Source organism: Phoxinus phoxinus (assembly GCF_949152265.1).
Source record: "Phoxinus phoxinus genome assembly, chromosome: 1".
Taxonomy (NCBI): domain Eukaryota; kingdom Metazoa; phylum Chordata; class Actinopteri; order Cypriniformes; family Leuciscidae; genus Phoxinus; species Phoxinus phoxinus.
This window is the reverse complement of record NC_136876.1, coordinates 8123811-8149907: the sequence shown is the minus strand read 5'-3', so window position 1 is coordinate 8149907 and position 26097 is coordinate 8123811. Positions and strand designations below refer to the sequence as shown.

General features: G+C 41.7%; 2 protein-coding genes across 2 annotated transcripts in view; both read left to right on the top strand.

Annotated features, from left to right (window-relative positions):
* LOC307000642 (uncharacterized protein) overlaps positions 1-26097 on the top strand; it is a 395066-nt gene that overhangs the window by 224061 nt on the left and 144908 nt on the right. The gene's annotated exons all lie outside the window — the stretch shown is intronic.
* LOC307002792 (uncharacterized protein) lies at positions 534-6514 on the top strand (the record flags this gene model as incomplete). The annotated part of the gene is made up of 11 exons (XM_079620715.1): positions 534-549; positions 1340-1480; positions 1838-1968; positions 3266-3402; positions 3699-3792; positions 4277-4292; positions 4336-4613; positions 4766-4943; positions 5045-5172; positions 6194-6364; positions 6428-6514. 11 exons carry the CDS (start codon positions 534-536, stop codon positions 6512-6514), a joined length of 1377 nt encoding a protein of 458 aa, XP_079476841.1.

The window sequence follows — 26097 nt, the reverse complement described above, 5'->3', positions numbered from 1 at the left end:
TATCAGGAAAGATCACTGGATTAAAGCAATTTTATATGATTTTTTTTTTTTATGATCCGTTTATGTGCAACCGTCGTTTGACTGAACCAGACCAGACACATGCCAACGCCATTTTACTTCACTGTGGAAGAGTGCTAACACGCGTTAAGTAACGTAAGTGAAGTCTAAGGTTAATACTAACTAACATTAGACAAGCTCTGATTTCTGATTTTTGTAAATGGTCTAACTTTAGCTGTGTCATGCCACTTTATAAATGATGTAAAGATAATAAATCATTGATTAAGTTTATTTTTGTCTGTCATCATATCTCGCGCAACTTAATTGTTTGCTCGTTCGGGCATTTTCTTTCCGACCACACTCGACAAAGCCTAAAAAAATGCGCGCGAAGCACATGGTAACGTTAGACTCAGCCATTTTACGAGGTGTACTGTTGTTGTATTTCTAACAGTGTTTTAAATTGGACTATCAGGAAGATCACTGGACTAAACATTTTTTTTTAATGATTTCAAGTTGACTGTGCTTCTGTGATAGTCATGGTTCTGAACTGTGGTAAGTTTTTAATGTAGTGAAATTGAGTTGCGTAGTATTATTTTCTGCCAAATACGGGTGTCAAACGCAGTTTATTTGTTTGGGTAGTGAATTAAAGTACTCATTTGCTTTTTAAGGAACGAAAACCAATCATGGTAGTTTGTTAAACTAACGTTAATGTAAGGCTGGAATAATGCGGTTTAGACCTAACGTTAAACCATTAGGGCGCTGTAGTGCAAGGCTGTATGCAGCCCTCCTTAATGCAATTGAAGTGTTCAATGGTAACTTTACTGCCCTAATTATTTCACATGCAGCTGATTAATATTTTTGTTTATTTGTACATTTTACTTAAATTTAATCAAAATCAGACGTAATCTGGAGTCAATCGATAAATGTAACATATGTCACAATGTGTGCGTATGACGTCTGTTTCACAAATTCGCGTTTACATGGAGAAAATGTAATCTTTGGCGATTTGATCTTTTGATAATTTGTGAAACCGACGTCATACGCACACATTATGATATAAATCTATCGATTGACTACTGGTCACGTCTGATTTATCAAATTGTATTTATAGCAACCAAGTAAGATGTGTTTATTCCTCTCCCAAACAGATCATGATTGTCAAAGCACAATTTCGAAATTTGAAAAAATACATAAAAATCCCAGAGGCTTGCTTTGATTTATTTATTGCAGAAGGTAAGTAATAAACTCGTTATTAATAATTACATATGTATATATTTATATCCTTGTGTGTCAAATTGTGAATAAATCATTGCCTAAAATTGATAAACCTTTTGTTGTGCAGTGAAAGAAAAGCTTTCATTAGCGGAAGACCTTAAAGTTAGAGTAACAGATGACACTGGCACAGAGGTGGATGAAGAGGTATTTCCTGACCTTGTGAGCACCAGTGGGTTGTTTTTTTCCCTACATGATTTAACTGACATTGGTGAGTGATAACACAAGCTATTGAATGTCAAATCCCAATATCTGAATGAATTCTGTTAGTGTTTAATATGTTCAGTATTTTAATTGTTAGCTAGTGTTGATGGTGTGTGGAAAAATGTATTCCTAATGTCTTTTAAACCTAGTTTGAACATTAAAGGGATAGTTCACTTTGAAATTAAATTTTGGTATGTTTTAGCTTACCTCAAGTGCATCCAAGATGAAGGTGTCTTTGTTTCTGCAGTAGTTTACATTTTGATATTTTTAGGTCAAACCGTTCTTGTCTTATTAAGTATGACTTTTTGGTATGTTAAGTAAACATACCAAAATTTAATTTCAAAGTGAACTATCCCTTTCACAGGACCTTCCACATCTTCAGTAAGCTTTGAAACAGATACAATGTCACCAAATTCAAGTGAGGACAGTGACCGGACTCCAAAACGATTCAGGAAGAATGTTGAAGAGGCTTCTCACAGCTTAGAGGCCAGAGATGTAAGTCCCAGTAGCCTTAGACAGACATTTACTTATTTACTTATCATAACTAGGGCTGTCACTTTCCGTTCGAAATCAATTGCACAATCGATCGGGACCAACCAACACAAGTTTCAAAAACAAATTCTCCAGAGGCCGAAGCACGTCCAGTTTTTCACGATAGGCCCGCAGAGAACGATCATCACACAGCAAATGCAGCTTCTGACTTCTGACACACGCACACACATAGTCTATTTCTGCATAAAATGTCTCTTTTTTACAACAAAAATGTGACTACTTCTGGTATTCAGACAGTCTCTCTCATGCATACAGATAGGGGCTACAGACGCCAATGTAGGCGAAACTTGTTTGACCTTTCTAATGGTAAACACAGCCATGTTTAAGCCTGCCCTTCTGTGATGTTTTTCATTGATTATAGTGTTTTTATAGCAGCAACTCTGCTTGTTGTTTTTAGAGAATGTTGCACTCTTGTTTGTCATTGTGCACGAAACTTCACGCCAATAAATCATTAGAAATATTTGCTGACTTGTGTGCGACCATAGTGTCTCAAGTGCCTTTTGGTTCCTAGTGTCCGTCTTTAGACATAAAATATCGATTTTACAATCGATTCAATGAACACTTATGTCTCAAATCTAAACTGATTTTTTTTTTCACAAAAGTGACAGCCCTAACATTTTACTTAAATTGTGTAATAAGTGGAATAATGTACATCCAGCCGGTTGTTATCGCAGATTATTTATTACATGGCTAGGTTGAATTCCAATGTAGAATGCGGTCTGTTATTTCTTGATAACAGACCGCTGCGGAGTATAATTTTTGGATAAGTTTGGATAAGTATAAGTTTTGGCATGAAAAACACAGCGTTTCTATGAACTCACAGGATTCTAACCGTAGACGGAGTGTACTATTTTATTTAGCGCAAGCTGAGCGGAAGCAATACAATCGTAAACTATCAATAAACTCCTTTTTAAATCAATATTTTGTTTAAAAGTAATGATTTATTTGGTAGGTAGCCATGTAATAAGCGGGATAATTAGTCAGTAGTTATTGAGAATACAACCCCTTCAGGCTGCTCCTCTGCTTCGCGTCGGGCTCTTGATGCAGCCTGTCAGGGTTGTATTCTCAATAACAACCTCCTCGCTATACATTATCCCTTACATAAACCCCTTCAGGCTAATACAATACAATAACCCTCCGCTTCACGTCCTGATCAGCCTGTCAGAGTTTATTCTGCTATAACAACTGGCTGGATGTATGTTATTCTTTACATAATTGGTTATTGTTCCTATTTTTATAGTTGATTAAAGAAATTCTACAGACAAGACCAGGTGGCGCAAATGTGCTCAAGGAGTTTGAAGATACAGGGACAGTTAGCGATGACATGAGAAAACTGATGGTGAACATCTTGGTTGCACACATGATTGAGACAGAAGGGTAATTATCAAAATATAATAGTCTTGGGTTATTTAATTTGTTAGTGATTATGATAGTATATCAATTCTGAAGTCACCAAAATTTCAGTATCCGGTGCCGATAACTGTGAAACAGTAATAACACGGTTCTCAATACCAATTTTGGTACCAAAGCTTAATTTAAATGTAAATATATTAAAGGGATACTCCACTTTAAAATGAAAATGCTGTCATCATATACTCACCCTCATATTGTTTTAAACATTTTTGAACAATTCTCATCAATGTAAAGTAACATTGAGTGTTAACATTTTTCAGGAGAGTCCCACATCGACTTACCAAACAGAAGTATGGTTTGGGAATTATCACCTTGTTTCCCTCACTGAGAGATCCCCAAGGAAGAACTGGATATGTAAGTCATTATGTGAGATCAAAACATTCAATATTTTTGTGATCATTTAGAAATGTCTTAAAGTAGTTGTCATTTTTGTTGGAGGGTCACAATTGGTTAGTTATTGCACAATAGAGGGTCGTTATTGCACAATCGATTGGACCAACCAACACAAGTTTCAAAAACAAAAATTAGGGAATTGATTTTAACGTCCTTCTTTCAGAGCGTGTCGAGCTCGGCACAATGCAAACACGCGTTACACAGCAACTGCACACATACGTAGCCTACTTCTGCATAATGTCTCTTTTTACAACAAAAATGTGAATTCTGCCAGTATTCAGAATTGAGATACAGATTTGGGCTACAGTTGCCTACGTAGGCTAAATTAGTTTGACATTTTTAATCATTGGCTAAACAATCAATGAACACTTATGTCTCAAAAATTGTGAAGTCTCAAGTTACAGCCCTAGTTACAATTTTGAGTTTTAATTTGTCACTTTATCAGGAACATTTTTATGATGGCCAAAAAAAACACTGTATTCTTGTCATGGCGCCTCAAGACAGTACAAAGGGGGACAAAACCTTTTGCAAGTAAGGATGATCCAAAAAGAGAGGAGAATGGAGGCCCTTTGCTTGACAGACAGCTGTGTCACCATGAAGATCAGCTAGATAATGACCAAAGTGTACAGGCTATCTCCTTGATGAATCATACAAGTGACCGTGAGGTCATCATGCAGAAGATGAGGTCCACGTTTGAATACAGACAGCCCCTTATCCATGATTCCGAGAGATCCACCACCATTCTCTCAGTTTTTCCTCGATTCCTGGATACTAAAGGATTGGTATGTATTTTGTCTATGCTTTTTTTAACCAAATTGAAATGCTAGTTTCAGAGAATTGTCAAATAGACTACTTTGTTGAATACACATTTATCATGTTAATATATTTATATTGTATGGTAATTTCTTTACATGTTTTCTGCCAAATGCTTCAGATTCATCAGGACTTCACACTCCAATTTGGGTCAGAAACTGCTTCCAGACTTTTTGAAAGATGGCCAACTGTGTTCAAAGCAAAGGTTACCAGGCTAGCAGAAACATTGACTTCCACTCCACTGCTGAAAAGATTACTGTCATCTGCCAAAGAGAACAGGGAGGAACAGGATTCCCCAGGTAGAGTTTTACAGAACTAACTTGCAATGGGTTTGCATTTAAAATCAGCTTATCTTAGTTATTGTAGTGTAGACATTTAACATATGTTTTGTGTTTTTCAGAATGGGACAGTGACCTATCATCCTTCCTTCTACTTCTCCATCTCTTGTCACCCCAGGCTTCAGGAAGAAAGAAAACCCACAAGATCAGCATTTCTCAGGCTGTTGACCACGTGGTGGTATTTCAAAAAGTAGGTAATTGGTGACAAAATACAAGGGCTATAAGTGTTATACTTTGATTTACTTCACTAAAGGGTTAGTTCACTCAAAAATGAAAGTTCTGCAAGTAATTGCTCACCCTTTATGTTCTTCCAATCCCGTAAGACTACCGTTCATCTGTCTCACTCCTTCATAGGCTTCTACGGGATTGCAACTCACTGAGTGTTCAAGGGTGTTCAGTGATATGCTCACACAAAAATCGCTCCAAATAATACTTTCCAAATAGTTTTATCGTAGTTTTCTCCCAACTCCCATTGACTTGTGTTGAATGGGTGGCTGTTCAATACGCACATTTTTTTTCTCCCAGGATGGTAAAGGGAAGACTCATTAATATTAATTCGGGATGTCCTCCCTGATTGGTCTTAACCCCAGTGATGTTTGGTTTAGGGTGGGGTTAGACCAATCAGGGAGGACTTCCCGAATTAATATTAATGAGTCTTCCCTCACCATCCTGGGGGAAAAAAAATTGCGTATCTGCACAGCTATTTAACACAAGTCAATAGGAGTTGTAAAAGACTGCAATAAAACCTGTTGTAAAGTATCTTTTGCAGCGATTGTTGTGTAAGCATATCGGTGAACGCCCTTGACCACTTGGTGAGTTGCAGTTTTGAAACCAATTGTTAAAGCTTGTTTAGTTTGTGCATGCTCATAGACTCTCATTCTGAAGCGGCAATGGGCCATTCTAAAATTGACAATTGTTCCTGTCTCGACTTTTTGACTATTTATTTGTCTCGACTTTTTGACTATTTATTTGTCCACCACTCATGTTCATCCAAAACAAACTACAAAATAGACTCAAAGTGTTAAATACCGGAATTATCCTTTAATAGCCAGTTGGTGCATATACTGTATTTTTTCTGGAGTGTGTCCTGTTCTTTACAAAGTGCAATCAAGCTAAAAAGACTCAAATTTATGCTAACTAATAAAGCTGTACTTGTTTATCATTACTAATGATCAAATTTGTGTTTTTCTTTGTTTGTTTTCTTCATTCAGGCATGCCGGAGTATACAGGAACATCTTGAGGAAGAAGAGAATCGTCAACCATACATTCTTGCCTTAGGGAGCAGCAAGGAAGCCATCAGTCAGTTCTTCATTGTGGTTGATAAAAAGCTCATCCCCTGTCAAGAATCCTCTTCACTTGCAGCAATTGATGAACTTTTCAAGGTCCATTTTGTTTTCAGCATCAGTTATGATCTTCCACTTAAAAATATGTACACTTTTCTCCAGACTGCAGTCTACAGAATTGATGTTGGCACCACAAGTGAGAGCCCAAGGGTAAAGGAGCTCAGAGCTAAGTTATTGAATGATGTTTAGATGCTACATCTGCAAAACACTGCTTGCTACAACAGTAAAATTAATTCGGCACTTTAAACTTGTACATGGTTTGTATCCTGGCAAAAAATTTGAGCTGGTTTGTGCTCAGGATGGTTGTTCCTTGCAATTTAAAAGTTATCCAGGGTTTAGAAAACATTTAATTAGATTTCATTGTAGTGATGTAGCATCAAGCAGTGACAATGTATCACTACAAAATCAACAAACTCCAAATCCCAGTGAAGCAGCATCACTTGTTGTGTCTAACACAGAGCAAAGTTCAGGTAATGATGCAAGTTTGCATGAATGTTCTTCTGTTTCAAGGGATTGTTCCAGGGAAATGTGTGCATCCATAATAGCCAAATTGCAGGGTAACGGTGTTGCAAACAGTGTTATTACGTCAGTTGTTGAAAGCATGGAAGATTGTGTTAATGATCTCCATACAAGTTTAAGAGAAAACATTTTAAACGTTGTGCCTGTTGAAAGCACAAGTAGAAGTTCAGTTGAAGATGTTTTTAATAGTTTTCGTAATCCATTCTCCGATTTTAATACAGAAACAAAATGGAGAAAATATTTCAGCGAAAAATGGGGGGTTGTTGAACCTACTGAAATACATTTGGGCATCAGATACGATACAAGAAAGAATAAGATCTCTGGAATGTATGAACAGATTCCAGTTAATGACACTTTCATATATATTCCTCTTCTGAAGACTCTTGAATTCATTTTTAGGAATAATGAAATCGTCTCAGGTTACGTATGTAACCCTGGTTCCCTGAGAGGGAACGAGACGCTGCATTGAGACGCGGTGGGAACGCCTTGCGTGATTGCGTCGTGAAGCACATGTGAAATCAATCCAATGGAAACGGGAGACGTCATGGGCGGGTGACGTCACCGACCAGGAAGCTATATAGCACTCCCGCGATCAGAGAATCACTAGCTTTGAAAAGCCTGAAGCAAGATGATCACAGGTATGCAGGGAGTATGGCAAAGCAACGCAGCGTCTCGTTCCCTCTCAGGGAACCAGGGTTACATACGTAACCTGAGACGTTCCCTTTCAAGGGAACTCGAGCTGCGTTGAGACGCGGTGGGAACCCTATACCCACGACGACATATGACAAATGCCTGTTGTGTATGAAGACTGTGCGCATACTACGAAACAAGCCCCCTAGACCCTGGAGTGGAGTCTAGGTCCAAGTCATAAAAATGGACAGATGTATGCGGTAAGGACCAGCCTGCCGCATTACAGATGTCGTGGAGAGAAACTCCTGAAATTAAAGCCCAGAGGCAGCCATACTCCTAGTAGAGTGGGCCCGGACAGCCAAAGGTGAAGGCTGTCCAGCCGATACATAAGCAAGTGAGATAGCCTCAACTACTCGCTTGCTCAATATCTGTCTTTAGCTTTTCCTGATTAAGGTGGAGGACAGAAGACCTGCAGCACAATTGACCCGCAAATTGAGTAGGGACCTAGGAATACAACCCGGCCTGGGGTGAAGAAAGACTACCGCCATACCAGGTGCAAATCCAAGTACGTGCAGGCCTCAGCCTCATGTACCACGGAGAAGATGAAATAAGGATCTCTCCTCAGAGAGAACCAAGCAAAGAAACATTCATTGCAGAAATCAAGTACTGTACCATAGGGCAGATAGCAAGATTCAGAAGGTGTTCTCCGCACCTGGCAGAGAACAGTTTACATTTCAATGCATATTCAGTCTTCTCGTGGAGGGAGCTCTAGACTGGAGTATGGTCTCCACGACCTCAGTCGAGAGACCTGAATCTATGAGCTGGGCCCCCTCAGAGGCCGAGCCCACAGCATCCATGACTCCAGATGAGGGTAACTCCCGGGAGCAAAGATATCGGGAAATGCGTACAGGTGTAGCCTCGACCAAACCTAATACATCGCATCCAGTCCAAGCGGAGCTGGATGCGTCAGGGATAACCACAAAGGCAAAGTTTTAACCGAAGTTCTCCCAAAGAAGCTCCACCACCTCGGGGTGAAGTCTCCATTCTCCGGGCCTCAGCCCCTGCCTCAACAGGATATCTGCTCTGATATACGAGACCATCAGTGTGCTGTCCAGAAGGATCAGGCACATGGTGACCTCTCGGTTCTGACAGGAAGTATTGAGATTCTAGGAATACCGCCATCACTTCTAGCCAATTATGTGCCAAAAGGAGATGGTCCTGCCAAAGACCCTTCGCCGAGTGACCACTCATGATCACCCCCCACTTGTGAGGGAAGCATCCGTCGATAGCATAAGCGTCGACAAGAAGCCCCCAACACTGGGCCTGGGCGAGGAACCAAGGTTCTTTCACATGACCGAGGCACGTAGGCATAGCCGCGTGACCTTGATCAGGCAAAAATGGATTTCCCCACGGAGAAACCCCTTGGTCCTGAGCCAACACTGCAGGGGTCTCATGTACAGAAGGCCAAAAGTAATTACGTTGGACGCAGCTGCCAGGAGACCCAACAGTCTGAAACTGTTCCAAAGTGAGTGACTGGCCTAGTTTTACCCCCTTTACAGCGAATCATATATAACACCTGGAAAAATGGTCCTCTGAGCTGGGAGGAGCACACTCTTCTTGGCGTTGAGTCGCAACCCCAACATCTTTAAATGAGACAGAACGACATCTCGATGCCGAACTGCCATCTGCTCAAATTGAGTTAGGATCAACGAATCGTCGATAGTATAATACGCAAATGCGCTGGAGTCCCAGAGGAGCCAGAGCTGCATCCACGCATATTGTAAAGGTGTGGGGTGATAAACCTAGGCCGAATAGAAGAACCCGATACTGGTATGCTTCGCCCCCGAAAGCAAACCTCAGGAACCTCCTGTGATGAGGATGGATAGATAAGCGTCCTTCAAGTCTATTGTCAAGTCAAGTCAAGTCATCTTTATTTATATAGCGCTTTTTACAATACAGATTGTATCAAAGCAGCTTCACAGTGATAACATGAAAATAATACAAAAAATAATTTCATCATCATCCACCTTTAAGGCAGATCTATAATATTGTTGAATATTAAATGTCCCCAACTAAGCAAGCCAGAAGGTAAGGCAACAGCGGCAAGGAACCAAAACTCCATCAGGTGACAGAAGGGAGAAAAAAACCTTGGGAGAACCCAGGCTCAGTCGGGGGCCAGTTCTCCTCTGGCCAATGAGTGAACAGTGTATGAAGTTCAGAATGAATCAGAGTATTTGTCCAGTTCCGGTTGTTTGAAGTCAGAGTGGAGAGGAGGAGAGACTGGTTGACACTTCAGGTCAGCGGCGTCGTCGTCGTGTCCTGGCGCTGGTCCTTCATCAGATCTGGATACGGCCTGGTTCCGGTGGACAGCGGTAAACCTCGGGATAGACAGAGAGACTAATATTAGCGTAGACGCCGTCCTTCTTATGATGTACCAAGTACATCAGGATTACGGGAAGTGTTCCCGGTCCCGGCTGTTCTAAACTATGCAGCCTAATTATATAAGTCTATAATGTGTTATGTGTATGCTAGGCTGAAGAGATGTGTTTTTAGTCTAGATTCGAACTGACAGATTGTGTCTGCTTCCCGGACAATGGTAGGAAGACTGTTCCAAAGTTTTGGTGCTAAGTAGGAAAAGGATCTACCGCCAGCAGTCGATTTTGATATTCTAGGTATTATTAACTGACCGGAATTTTGAGATCGCAGTAGACGTGAAGGACTATAATGCGTTAAGAGCTCGCTCAAGTACTGCGGAGCTAAACCATTTAGTGCTTTGTAAGTGATCAGCAATATTTTAAAATTTATCCGATGTTTAATAGGCAGCCAATGCAGTGTTGACAGAACAGGGCTAATATGGTCATACTTCCTGGTTCTAGTAAGAACTCGAGCTGCTGCGTTTTGAACTAGCTGTAGTTTGTGTATTAAGCGTGCAGGGCAACCACCCAGTAGAGCATTACAATAATCTAGCCTTGAGGTCATAAACGCATGAACTAATTGTTCTGCATTATTCATTGAGAGCATATGACGTAATTTAGATATATTTTTAAGATGGAAGAAAGCGGTTTTATAGATACTAGACACATGACTTTCAAATGAAAGATTGGTATCAAAGAGCACACCCAGGTTCCTAACCGACGACGAAGACGTAACAGAGCAGCCATCAAGTGTTAGACAGTACTCTAGGTTATTACATGTGGAAGTTTTTTGTCCAATAATTAGAATCTCTGTTTTTTCTGAATTTAGTAGTAGGAAATTACTAGTCATCCAATTTTTTATATCAGCTATGCATTCCGTTAATTTTGTGAATTCGTAGGTTTCGTTAGGTTTTGAAGAAATATACAGCTGAGTATCGTCGGCATAACAGTGAAAGCTAATTCCATGTTTCCTAATGATATCTCCTAATGGTAGCATATACAGAGTGAACAGCAGCGGTCCTAGTACTGAGCCTTGTGGTACGCCATACTGAACTTGTGATTGATAAGACATCTCTTCATTTACTGCTACAAACTGATAACGGTCAGATAAGTATGATTTAAACCATGCTAGTGCAATTCCACTAATGCCAACATAATGTTCGAGTCTATTTAAAAGGATGTTGTGGTCAATGGTGTCAAATGCAGCACTAAGATCCAGTAATACTAATAGAGAGATACAACCACGATCGGATGATAAGAGCAAATCATTTGTGACTCTAACGAGAGCGGTCTCGGTACTATGGTACGGTCTAAATCCGGACTGAAAATCCTCGCAGATATCATTTCTTTCAAGAAAAGAACACAGTTGTGAGGATACTGCTTTTTCTAATATTTTTGACAGAAATGGCAGATTAGAGATCGGCCTGTAATTGACTAGCTTTGTAGGATCAAGTTGCTGTTTTTTAACAAGCGGTTTAATCATAGCTAGCTTAAAGGTTTTTGGTACGTATCCTAGAGACATAGATGAATTAATGATATTAAGAAGAGGATCTATGACGTCTGGAAGCATCTCTTTCAGCAGCTTAGTCGGTATAGGGTCTAACATGCACGTTGTCGATTTAGATGATTTGACGAGTTTGCAAAATTCTTCCTCTCCTATAGCAATGAATGAATCAAATTTTCCCTCAGGGAGACTACAATGCGCTTCCTGATGCGATACTGTATTAGACGGTTGCATAGTTATAATTTTGTCCCTGATATTATCGATCTTATAAGTGAAGAAGTTCATAAAGTCATTACTGCTGTGTTGCATGGAAACTTCTGGGCTTGAAGCTTTCTTTTTCGTTAGTTTAGCCACTGTTTCAAATAAATACCTAGGATTATGTTTATTATCTTCTAATAGGGTTGAAAAATAAGCAGATCTAGCAGCTTTTAAAGCCTCTCTGTAAGCAATCGAGCTCTCCTTCCATGAAATCCTAAACACCTCTAGTTTTGTTTTCTTCCAGTTGCGCTCCATTTTTCTGGCTGCTCTCTTAAGGGCCTGAGTGTGCTCGTTGTGCCACGGCGTTGGACTATGTTCTTTAATCTTCTTTAAGCGCAGCGGAGCAACTGTGTCTAAAGTGCTGGAAAAGAGAGAGTTAAAAGTTTCTGTTGCAATATCAAGTTCTTCTAAGCTATCCGGGATGCTGGGATGATGAAACTGATTAGGAAGATTATTGATAAAGCAATCTTTAGTGGCAGAAGTGATCGGTCTAACATATTTATAACACGGAGTCGGCTTTGCAGCCTTGGCTAAATGTAATTTACACGAGACTAGATAGTGATCTGAGATGTCATCGCTCTGCTGCAGTATTTCAACGGCATCAACATCTATTCCATGTGATAGTATTAGATCTAGAGTATGATTACGACAATGAGTCGGTCCTGACACGTGTTGTCTAACTCCAATTGAGTTTATAATGTCTTTAAATGCCAATCCCAATGCATCTTTTTCATTATCTATGTGTATATTAAAGTCACCAACAATTAGTACTTTATCTGCAGCCAATACTAATTCTGATAGAAAGTCCGCAAATTCTTTGATAAAGTCTGTATGGTACCCTGGTGGCCTGTATACAGTAGCCAGCAGAATTTTCAAACGTGATTTATCGTTTACACTATATATTTTTACATTAAGCACCAACACTTCAAAAGAATTATATTTACAACTAGATTTCTTAGTGGTTTTGAAAATATTACTATAAATTACAGCAACACCTCCTCCTTTGCGTTTCAGGCGAGGTTCATGTTTATAACCGTAATCTTGTGGGGTTGACTCATTTAAAGCAATGTAATCGTTTGGTTTTAGCCAGGTTTCTGTTAAACACAGCACATCTAGGTTATAATCTGTAATCATATCATTAACTATTAGCGCTTTTGAAGTAAGAGATCGAATATTCAGCAACCCAAGCTTTATCATTTGCTCATTTGTATTATATCTGTTTTTTATTTGTTGAAGATCAATTAAATTTTTAACCTTAGATGGGTTTGAACGTATTTTGGATTTCCAAGTTCGGGGAACAGACACAGTCTCTATATGATGATATCTAGGTGAAAGAGGCTCTATGTGATGGGATTTATCTGACCTTGGTGACGTGAGGCCGCTAGCAGACGGTCGGTTAAGCCAGTCTGTCTGCTTCCTGACCTGAGGCCCAGATTGTCATGTTTTATCTCTAAGACTATGAGCCAAATTACTAGAGAGAAGAGCAGCACCATCCCAGGAGGGATGAATACCATCTCTTTTCAACAGGTCAGGTTTGCCCCAAAAACTTTTCCAATTGTCTATGAATTCTATATTATTTCGTGGACACCACCCAGACAGCCAGCCATTGAGTGAACACAATCTACTAACTATCTCATCACTCCGGCGAACAGGAAGGGGGCCAGAGCAAATTACAGTGCTTGACATCGTACTTGCAAGTTCACACACCTCTTTAATATTAATTTTGGTGATCTCCGACTGGCGAAGTCGAACATCATTAGTGCCGACGTGAATAATAATCTTAGAGAATTTACGTTTAGCATTAGCCAGCACTTTCAAATTTGCTTTGATGTCAGGCGCTCTGGCTCCCGGCAAACATGTGACTATGGTGGCTGGTGTCTCTATTTTCACGTTCCGTGTAATAGAATCGCCAATAACTAGGGCACAATCAGAATAATTCTCAGTGGGTGTTTCACTGAGCGGGGCAAATCGATTTGTTATCGGAACGGAAAAGGGGTTTTTTGATCCGCGACTAGAGCGATCTCTCACTGTCACCCATCTGCCCTGCTGCACGGGCTCTACTTCAGCCGGAACCGACTCATGTAAAGAATTAACTAGGCTAGGCGCATCCAAAATAGTATCTAAAGCTCTAGCACTCTTCTTACTATTCTCGATTAAAGTTTGGATGCGTGTCTCTAGTTCTGAAATCTTCTCCGTCAGCCTGACTGTCTCCTTGCATTTATCACATATAAATCCTATATTGCCGACAGAGAAGGCTATGGTAAACATGTGACATGAAGTGCAGGTGACAATAACAGGAGAAGACATTACTCACCGTGTTTGTTGACTGATTCTTACTCACCTGGGCTTTTATGAACTCAAAGGCGCGGGCGCGCGAGAGATAAATAAATAACTGAGCGCACGGGTGGTGCGTTAAAAGGCTAGCGAGTTAGCGTGTTGTGCTGACAATAACGGAAGCTATCAATGTCAGGTTAATCTGAGATGTTGAGTAAGATGTATTTAGTAGTATAAACAACTAGAATTTATAATAAATGATGGTTCAAAACAGAAAGAAATACGAAGCTAATACGAGGCTTAGACGCAGCAAACAAACTCACAGCAGCAGCAGTCACAGCGAGGCAGACAGGAGCAATCGATCAGGATCGTGTTCAATTACTTTTCAAATCGTGTTCAATTACTTTTCAAAATTGTGACAGTATTGTGACAGTATTTTCAATATTGTGACAGACCAGCCCTCGGGCTAAATCTGTGACACAATCATATTAGCGTAAGCATACTATGAACATGAGATTCTGAAACCTGCTGTTTAATAGACGCAGGTCTAGAATAGGACGCAACCCTTCATCCTCTTTCGGAACAATGAAGTAGCGGCTATAAAACCCTGACTGTCTGTCAGGGAGGAGGAACCCCTTCTATAGCTCCTTTTTGCAAAAGTGTCAGCACTTCCTGCTCCATAACCAGAGCCTGCTCGAGGTCCACCACTGTGGGGAGGACCCCTAGAAATCTGGGCGGACGAGAACCGAACTGAATTCTGAACCCTTTTCTATAGTGTGCAGGACCCACTGAGAAATATGTGGCAGTAGTTTCCACGCTGCCAGAAATTCTGCTAAGGGCACCAGTCTCTCGAGACTGGCCTCTGGATTTGGTTGAACAGTCACTTCAGTGCCCTGAAGCGGCGAACCGGCAGGGAACAACCGAACTGACCGTTCTACGACCCTCCTCGGAGGATCGTTTGGGGACGCTGACACCTCGGTGCCCTGAACGGAGGACCGGCAGGGAACAACCGAACTGGCAGTGCTGCGACCCTCCTCAGAGAGTCGCACCCCAGAGGGCGCCGAGGAGAAACGATTTCTCAAAACCGTTCCTGCCCCGGAGGAACCCTCAGAAGCCTGATAGCCTCAGCGTCAGGACTTCTCTTCTAAGTTTCATTAGAGATAACGACAGTCCTCAGATCTTGCCTACCTCTAACTATCTTAGTTCCAACGACCCTCCTCGGAGGATCATTGGAAAAAGCAGGCACCTCGGCGCCCTGAAACGGCGAACCGGCAGGGAAACCGAACTGACTGCTCTACGACCCTCCTCGGAGGATCGTTTGGGGATGCTGACACCTCGGTGTCCTGAAACGGCGAACCGGCAGGAGAACCAAACTGGCAGCGTTGCGACCCTCCTCAGAGAGTCACACCCCAGAGGGCGCCGAAGAGAAACGATTTCTCAAAACCGTCCCTACCCCGGAGGGGACCACCCTCAGAAGCCTGCAGCCTCAGCGTCAGGGCTTCTTCTTCCAGCTATATTAGAGATAAAACAGTTCTCAGATCTTGCATATCTCTAACTGGCTAGACAGCGACCGCCACCCAGGTCCCTCTCGATTGTGGATGAGGCCGAATGGCGACGCTCTATTTTGCAGCACTTTATGCTGCGAGGAGCTTTAGTAGGCTGAGACTGCTCCCGCCCAGCAGTCTCAGGAACATTAGATCGGTGATGAAGACACCTCTGGAACGCCGCTGGATAGTTTATATCTTCATTTTGTTGAAAGCGAAGCGTTCAGAGAACAGACATAAATATATTTTTTTTTCCATACATCAGAAAAACTTATATCACTCCGTGGCCACCAGCAGGAAACAACCGAACTGGCAGCGCTGCGACCCTCCTCAGAGAGTCGCCCCCCAGAGGACGCCGAGGAGAAACGATTTCTCGAAAACATTTAACTAGGCAATCAGCACAAAATAAAACCTCCTATTATAAGCTCCTCTTTATACAACAGAGCTATGAGCTGAATTATTAATTTATTCATTGAAAACTCACAAGCTTTGTTCATAATATACGTATACACATATATCCTTTTCTTTTTTTTTTCACACTAACGATACCAATTCCTCGGAACTGGAGATCGCAGCACGATAGGCACTGGAACTAACACGTGTGGCAGAGATAGGGCGCGCCCGTCTCAAACCTCGCTGTTAGATCCATTTGCGCGATCCCCGAGATGCACGTCGCCGCTGTGCCTCGGCAGCAGCGGGACTCGCGCCTCAGGGAGCGCGCGCAACCGAACCGTCCTCCTCGAAAGGACGCCCGGCGGGAGTGAGTAGAAACAGACAACCTCTGCAATACTCAGTCAGTCCCCTCGAGAACTGACTGGGTAAGCAAAACTCCCAAACAAGCAACACAAAGCTGATGCGCGTCCCCACCCGAGATAAAACGAGGGTAGGGAACAACACAACGTTTTGAATTCTTGTTTCTACATAATATCTAGATACTGAGACAAACAGACAATAAATAGACAAGGACAGTATTACACAGATCGCACTTGCTGAAGGCAACAAAGCTAGTGATTCTCTGATCGCGGGAGTGCTTTATAGCTTCCTGGTCGGTGACGTCACCCGCCCATGACGTCTCCCGTTTCCATTGGATTGATTTCACATGTGCTTCACGACGCAATCACGCAAGGCGTTCCCACCGCGTCTCAACGCAGCTCGAGTTCCCTTGAAAGGGAACTGTAATTTTTTTCAAGAGAAACGGCAAAGTGACATGTTTCGAGATTTTTGTGACGGACAGTATTTTAAAAACCATCCTTTGTACTCCATTCATAGCAATGCACTTCAGATCCAAATTTACTACGATGATTTTGAAACGGCAAACCCATTAGGATCTAAACATGGGATTCATAAACTTGGCTGTTTATATTTTGTGCTTCGTAACCTGCCAGCACACATAAATTCTTCCTTAATGAATATACATCTAATTTCTTTGTTTCATTCTGAAGATGGAAAAAAGTATGGCATGGACAAAATACTTGGCCCATTGATTGATGATGTGAAAATACTTGAGCAGGAGGGAATGAAGGTGTAATTTTCTGAGGAGCCCATCTTTGGTACTATTGCGCAATTTACTGGCGATAACTTGGGTCTAAACGGTATTCTTGGTTACGTTGAATCTTTTTCTGCAAAACATTACTGCAGACTGTGCCTCACTGACAAGGTATTAGCACAGGAAGTATTTAGTGCGGATGATCCGCGAGTGATATTGCGCAACAGAAACCTAAATGAGGAACATTACCAGTATCTTGCTGACAACCTTAATGAAAACTCCTGTTATGGTGTTAAAAAAAATTCTGTACTCAATACCTTGACTTACTTTAATGTATCAGAGAACTTTGTGCTAGATATTATGCATGACATCCTGGAAGGAGTTGCACAGTATGAAGTGAAACTGCTTTTTGAATACATGAGTAGCAATCTAATTTCTGGTGATTCCATTTCGATTTGTATGCCTTTAACTATGGCTATTTAGACAAAAACAACCGCCCAACCAGGGTCAACCTTCAACAAGCAGGAAACAGCATTGGACTCAACGCAAGTCAGACATTGTGTCTAATTAGGAACATACCTCTCATATTCGGAGATGTAGTCCCAGAGGGGGATATGCACTGGCATTTGATGTTGCTTCTCTTACATATTGTTGAAATTATATTTTCTCCTTGCATCTCTGAAGGAATGACAATATTTTTTAAGCATCTTATTGTGGAGCATCATCGACTGTTCAAGAAGTTGTATCCTTCAAAGAATCTGATTCCAAAGCACCACCTAATGATTCACTATCCTGAATGCATCAGGCAAATTGGCCCTTTAATTCACGTATGGACAATGAGATATGAAGCAAAACACAGGTTTTTTAAGAAAAATCTAAAAAAATTCAAAAACCTGACCAAATCACTTGCAAAAAAACACCAGCTCGCCATTGCCTATCACTGGGAGCATTGTCCTATCAAAGGTATTGAGTCTGGCCCTGTTTCAAAAGCATTGTTGTCCGACCTTGAAAACGGAGATTTTATTTCTGAGCAACTCCACATTGATCTCTCGAGCGAAGTAACGGTCACACCGTGGGTTAAGTGTCATGGTACGGAGTATCGGAGTGGTCTTGTTGTGTGCTTAGACTTGGTTGACGATGAACCTGTCTTTGGAAAAGTTATAAAAATTGTTATTAAGGATGGAATTTTTTTTTTGTCATGTATGGATTCAGAATTTGTTGAACATCTCCATGCTTTCAGTGTTGTTGCACAGGAGAACAGTCTTGTACTCAAAAAACCAGACAAACTGTTTTACCACAAGCCGTTTGATTTACAAATGTCCTATGGCAATGACAGTCTGTTTTATGTTGTTTTAGACTGTTATTTGTAAAAAAAAAAAATTATTCATGTCATTTAAAGCACTAACAAAAAAGAGTAATTGTTGTGTTTTGTGAACACAAAAAAGTGTTCCCTGCTGGAATAAAGGTATGAAAGAGTAATATAGAGTAATGTGTTTATTTCAAAGTTCATTTATTCTTTTCAGGTTTAATAATTGTCAAGTTTATTTGACAGTTTTTTAAAGTATAGGTGATGCAGAACCCTAATAAGAAAAACTGATAACTCCTTGAGTGTTTTTTTATTTATTTCTAACAAGGTGTTCTATCAACACCAGGATGGTGTAATATTTGACTCCAATAAGGTTAAGAGATTTCCATTTTTTTGGTGTTAGGTCAACACCAGAACGGTGTAGAATTTTAACTCTGTCAGTGTTTGCTACAAAGCTGCACCCAGCTCTGTAACAGTGTTGTTGTTATCTGCACTGGTGTTCATTTTCACTCTCTTGGTGTTCATAATGTAACACTGTGTTGGTGTTGCAAGAGGCAACACTTTTGAAAGTGTTGAACTAACACTTTGTGGGTGGTTCCCATATATACACTTTTAAAGTGTTGAAATTAACTCTATTGGTGTTGATTTCCGGATTTCAAATTTACTGTGAAGCTCGGCTTCCCCTATAATGTCAAAAAATGAATGGTCAAATTCGTTAAAATTTTATTGACTAAAAATGTGTTAGAACACGTTCATCTCAAAGACGAGTTCGTTCAGAATCAGCTATACTGTATAGCTTAAATATTCATAAGATTTCCTTCTCATACATTCCCGTAGCTTCAAGGGGAACAAAGCTAATATAATGGTCAAAATAACCAACTCAACATCTTAGTTTGTCACTAAGCATTGCTGCAAACTGAACATAAATTAAATGATGGGCCAAAAGAAAGAAATAATAATTAATAAGGGTGAGTTACGGGTTTTCGACTGGACCAAAGATTTTACGTGGGCTCAATAACCAAGGGAACACTCAAGTACCCAAAATGCTTCTGTTATGATCCAGCTGGGGATCGATCTCAGGTGTGTGTGTCCTTGATGCTAACCACTCCACCACTGGAGGAGGTTGTTAGCACTTTAGGTGAATGTGCTACAGGGAAACTCAAACAACTCTCTTTGAGAGGCAATACAAAAAAGGGCAATCCAGACAGAAGATATCGTCAGACAATAACATTACATAGTCAAATACAAATGTAACAATTTTATTTTAGTACCATTATAGTATTAAAACCCTGGGGGGGAGATGCAATCATGACAGGTACAACTCAACTGACCATGAATTTGAAATGAATGATAATCAGCAATAAGTTAGAGAGGAATAAGACACCAAACATGATAATATATTCAACACGTGGTTTCAAAGGTTGTTAAATCCATACATTAAATCAGTTCATGTGATCACCTAACATGCATAATTTCATTCCACAGCAAACCTCAAAGCCATATAAATATTAATATGTTTAGGTTTAGGATAATTGGAAAACAACCATGTGGAGAAGTAGAAACTGTGAGCAGTAATGGACTGTTTATGTCGTGTACAGAAATAAATCTCATGTAGTACTCAGAGCTGTCGGGAGCTGGCATTTCAAGTTATTTATTAAAATCATTACTTTGTACTAAGGACCATGAGACAACAAAACTTGTTATTAACTTTTTGCACCGGACTGGACGATATATGGGTGATTCTTAGACTATAGGCACTTTTATGGTCATATTTTTAAAAATAAATATAATTTTGGACAAATTCCTCTTTCTTTGTCAAACTAACAATAAAACCACCTTAAAAACGTTTTACTTTCTTTTTACCTTTCTATTACGATTTTTTTTTTCATTTATCTCATTGTATAATTATTGTTGGCTACATTGTGGAAAAACTGGTAACAATTCTTGAGTGGCATAAGTTATTCTATTTTTAAATAACAGCTGTATATTGAGATGTGGTGGAAATTACATTTGTTCATCGCAGGTCGGACAAAATGTAAAATATGAACAATTTATCTAAGTTTGTCCTCATCAGAGACCTTACAACTAGACAAATAATTTTCTGTGTTACGTGACTTTTGAACAAGTTCTTTTTATTCAACTTCACAAGGCTAAAAGTGCCCCGGTTGAAGAAACGCCCATTATAGGATATTATCTGTTAAATCTATCAATTCTTCAAATTAACTGAGGAGGGCAGCAATACGCCATTGTAGCGACTAGTCTGCAGAAAATATCAGAAGAAGAAGATGATGATGATGATGAAGAGAGCAGAGCAGTTCACGGTATTTCTCATATTTACACAACTTTCAAACACACTTTATACAGTTTATTTAAGCGACAGACTCATTTCTGTGTGGTTTTCATCGATCACAGCGATACTTGCGCGTCTTTTCTGGCGTCTTCTCACTGAAATAAACATGTAGTGCAGCAGCAGCGAGCATGAGGAGAATATGTTGAGTTCATTCAGACCTGAGAGACTTTGTGTTCGTTTGTGTGATTGTCTCGATGTTTGGAGTGAAAACTGTAACTGAATGTCAAGTTAAAGTTTGAGATCTGTGAGGGGAAGTGATGAGAATCGATCCCAAGTGTTGCTGTTGCCATTTTCATGTTTACCTTTATTTCATGTCGACATTTATCTTTGGCAGATTACATTTAAAACTAGAATATACATTTCCAGAAGAAAATGTGAATGGTGCTTGCAGTGGCAAAAAACACGACCCGGTTGCTAGGGTGAGATACATGATTGCGTACGAGCCAACAACCATGTCTGTACGATGTTCTGCTGCTGAGATATGGCTTATTCATGTTGTCCGGGTGGTTGCTAGGGTGTTCTGGGTGGTTGCTAGGCGGTTGCTAAGGTGTTCTGGGTGGTTGCTAGGCGGTTGCTAGGCAGTTGCTAGGGTATTCTGGGTGGTTGCTAGGCGGTTGCTAGGGTGTTCTGGGTGGTTGCTAGGCGGTTGCTAGGTGGTTGCTAGGGTGTTCTGGATGGTTGCTAGGCGGTTGCTAGGTGATTGCTAGGCGGTTACTAGGGTGTTATGGGTGGTTGCTAGGCAGTTGCTAGGGTATTCTGGGTAGTTGCTATGTTGTTACTAGGTGGTTGGTAGTTGTCACAGATGGTTACTATGGTGTTTGTAGCATTTTCTTGGCATGATTTAGCACTTAGCTAATCAAAATTAGCATGTAGCTATTCACTGCTAGCATGTGTAGCATGTAGCAAGTCCTGTTTGCTAGCATGAGTCAAAAGAGCCAACCCCCATCTCTATACGATGTTCTGATGCAGAGATATACGCCTTGCAAAACGGTTGCTAGGGTAATCTGTTTGGTTGCTAGGGAGTGGCTTGGCAGCTGCCAATCATAAAGCTCCAAAGTCAATGTGAATGTATAAACCAACCCCCATCTCTATACGATGTTTTGATGCAGAGATATAGGTCTTGCAAAATGGTTGCTAGGGTACTCTCTTTTGTTGCTAGGGAGTGGCTTGGCAGCTTCCAATCATGAAACTCCAAAGGCTGCTTGTCAGTATGAATGATATAAACCAACTCCCACGTCTCTTTGACATTCAGAATGGAAGATATCCCTGTCTGGATTTTGGTTGCTAAGGTACTCGACAATGGTTGCTAGGGAGGGGCTAGGAAGTGTTGAGGTGATTGGGGATTGGCTGTTTGCTGCCCTGAGTCAAACGAGCCAACCCTCGTGTTTCTATGACACTTATATTCTGAGATATCCCTTTGATGTCTTTCAATGGAAGTCTATGGAGCTTGTTGCTAAGGAGCTCTAAATGGTTGCTAGGGCGTGGCTTGAAAGCTTCACAATGATCCTGAGAGACTGATTGGTCGTCTGAGTAAAATGAGCCCGCCCCCTTGTCTCTATGACACTGTGATCCAGAGTTATGTTCAATACAAATGCGGTTTCTGTGGTGTAGGACAGCCCATTTCATGGGCTGTCCTACACCATAGTACGTGAATGGGGCAACTTTGGGCCGGTCCTGCCCCCCAGGGGTGCAACTTTTACCCCATTGTGTGGTATGTTGTTACAGAGCCTACCAGCCTCTTCAAATGTGATCCAGAGTTATGTTCAATAGAATATCGCTTACTATGGTGTAGGACAGCCCATTTCATGGGCTGTCCTACACCATAGTACTTCATTGGGGCAACTTTGGGCCCCTCCTGCCCCCCAGGGGTGCAACTTTTACCCCATTGTGTGCTATGTTGTTACAGAGCCTACCAGCCTCTTCAAATGTGATCCAGAGTTATGTTCAATAGAATATCGGTTACTATGGTGTAGGACAGCCCATTTCATGGGCTGTCCTACACCATAGTACTTCATTGGGGCAACTTTGGGCCGGTCCTGCCCCCCAGGGGTGCAACTTTTACCCCATTGTGTGGTATGTTCTTACAGAGCCTGCCAGTCTCTTTAAATGTGCCAAATTACACGTTTCTGCGACATCCTTGCTCTGAGCTATGAGTCTGTGAATTTTGGTTGCTAAGGTGCTCGACAATGGTTGCTAGGGAGGGGCTAGGAAGTGTTGATGTGATTCATGATTGGCTGTTTGCTGCCCTGAGTCAAACGAGACCACCCTCATGTTTCTATGAGTCTTCTATCCAGAGATATCCATTTGATCTCTTTCAATGGAAGTCTATGGAACTTGTTGCTAAGGTGCTCTAAATGGTTGCTAGGGGCGTGGCCTGATAGCTTCACAATGACCCTGAGAGACTGATTGGTCGTCTGAGTAAAATGAGCCCGCCCCCTTGTCTCTATGACACTGTGATCCAGAGTTATGTTCAATACAAAATCGCTTACTCTCTCTCTCTCTCTCTCCATTTCATGGGCCGTCCTACACCATGTTAAGTCAATGGGAAACTTTCGGGCGCTCCTGCCCCCCAGGGGTGCAACTTTTACCCCATTGTGAGGTATATTCTTACAGAGCCTGCCAACCTCTCCAAATGTGGTAAATTTCACATTTCTGCAAAATCCTCGCTCTGAGCTATGAGGCGTCAAAGTTTGACGCAATGTTAAGTCTATGGGATTTTTCGGCGACTTTTTCGCCCCTGGGGCGACCACCGCACCCCCGATCGCTTATAAAAGTCATAGCACACCATTCCCGAATAGGCCGCACGATTTGACACCTCATTCATGGGTCTGTGACAAAAACTGCGGGAGGAGTAGCGCGTCAAAAAAACGGCGGAATAAAAAGAATAACTAGAATATACATTTCCAGAAGAAAATGTGAATGGTGCTTGCAGTGGCAAAAAACACGACCCGGTTGCTAGGGTGAGATACATGATTGCGTACGAGCCAACAACCATGTCTGTACGATGTTCTGCTGCTGAGATATGGCTTATTCATGTTGTCCGGGTGGTTGCTAGGGTGTTCTGGGTGGTTGCTAGGCGGTTGCTAAGGTGTTCTGGGTGGTTGCTAGGCGGTTGCTAGGCAGTTGCTAGGGTATTCTGGGTGGTTGCTAGGCGGTTGCTAGGGTGTTCTGGGTGGTTGCTAGGCGGTTGCTAGGTGGTTGCTAGGGTGTTCTGGATGGTTGCTAGGCGGTTGCTAGGTGATTGCTAGGCGGTTACTAGGGTGTTATGGGTGGTTGCTAGGCAGTTGCTAGGGTATTCTGGGTAGTTGCTATGTTGTTACTAGGTGGTTGGTAGTTGTCACAGATGGTTACTATGGTGTTTGTAGCATTTTCTTGGCATGATTTAGCACTTAGCTAATCAAAATTAGCATGTAGCTATTCACTGCTAGCATGTGTAGCATGTAGCAAGTCCTGTTTGCTAGCATGAGTCAAAAGAGCCAACCCCCATCTCTATACGATGTTCTGATGCAGAGATATACGCCTTGCAAAACGGTTGCTAGGGTAATCTGTTTGGTTGCTAGGGAGTGGCTTGGCAGCTGCCAATCATAAAGCTCCAAAGTCAATGTGAATGTATAAACCAACCCCCATCTCTATACGATGTTTTGATGCAGAGATATAGGTCTTGCAAAATGGTTGCTAGGGTACTCTCTTTTGTTGCTAGGGAGTGGCTTGGCAGCTTCCAATCATGAAACTCCAAAGGCTGCTTGTCAGTATGAATGATATAAACCAACTCCCACGTCTCTTTGACATTCAGAATGGAAGATATCCCTGTCTGGATTTTGGTTGCTAAGGTACTCGACAATGGTTGCTAGGGAGGGGCTAGGAAGTGTTGAGGTGATTGGGGATTGGCTGTTTGCTGCCCTGAGTCAAACGAGCCAACCCTCGTGTTTCTATGACACTTATATTCTGAGATATCCCTTTGATGTCTTTCAATGGAAGTCTATGGAGCTTGTTGCTAAGGAGCTCTAAATGGTTGCTAGGGCGTGGCTTGAAAGCTTCACAATGATCCTGAGAGACTGATTGGTCGTCTGAGTAAAATGAGCCCGCCCCCTTGTCTCTATGACACTGTGATCCAGAGTTATGTTCAATACAAATGCGGTTTCTGTGGTGTAGGACAGCCCATTTCATGGGCTGTCCTACACCATAGTACGTGAATGGGGCAACTTTGGGCCGGTCCTGCCCCCCAGGGGTGCAACTTTTACCCCATTGTGTGGTATGTTGTTACAGAGCCTACCAGCCTCTTCAAATGTGATCCAGAGTTATGTTCAATAGAATATCGCTTACTATGGTGTAGGACAGCCCATTTCATGGGCTGTCCTACACCATAGTACTTCATTGGGGCAACTTTGGGCCCCTCCTGCCCCCCAGGGGTGCAACTTTTACCCCATTGTGTGCTATGTTGTTACAGAGCCTACCAGCCTCTTCAAATGTGATCCAGAGTTATGTTCAATAGAATATCGGTTACTATGGTGTAGGACAGCCCATTTCATGGGCTGTCCTACACCATAGTACTTCATTGGGGCAACTTTGGGCCGGTCCTGCCCCCCAGGGGTGCAACTTTTACCCCATTGTGTGGTATGTTCTTACAGAGCCTGCCAGTCTCTTTAAATGTGCCAAATTACACGTTTCTGCGACATCCTTGCTCTGAGCTATGAGTCTGTGAATTTTGGTTGCTAAGGTGCTCGACAATGGTTGCTAGGGAGGGGCTAGGAAGTGTTGATGTGATTCATGATTGGCTGTTTGCTGCCCTGAGTCAAACGAGACCACCCTCATGTTTCTATGAGTCTTCTATCCAGAGATATCCATTTGATCTCTTTCAATGGAAGTCTATGGAACTTGTTGCTAAGGTGCTCTAAATGGTTGCTAGGGGCGTGGCCTGATAGCTTCACAATGACCCTGAGAGACTGATTGGTCGTCTGAGTAAAATGAGCCCGCCCCCTTGTCTCTATGACACTGTGATCCAGAGTTATGTTCAATACAAAATCGCTTACTCTCTCTCTCTCTCTCTCCATTTCATGGGCCGTCCTACACCATGTTAAGTCAATGGGAAACTTTCGGGCGCTCCTGCCCCCCAGGGGTGCAACTTTTACCCCATTGTGAGGTATATTCTTACAGAGCCTGCCAACCTCTCCAAATGTGGTAAATTTCACATTTCTGCAAAATCCTCGCTCTGAGCTATGAGGCGTCAAAGTTTGACGCAATGTTAAGTCTATGGGATTTTTCGGCGACTTTTTCGCCCCTGGGGCGACCACCGCACCCCCGATCGCTTATAAAAGTCATAGCACACCATTCCCGAATAGGCCGCACGATTTGACACCTCATTCATGGGTCTGTGACAAAAACTGCGGGAGGAGTAGCGCGTCAAAAAAACGGCGGAATAAAAAGAATAATAATAAGTATGACGGATAACAATAATGATGCCTTGCTAAAGCAAGCACCATTAATAAT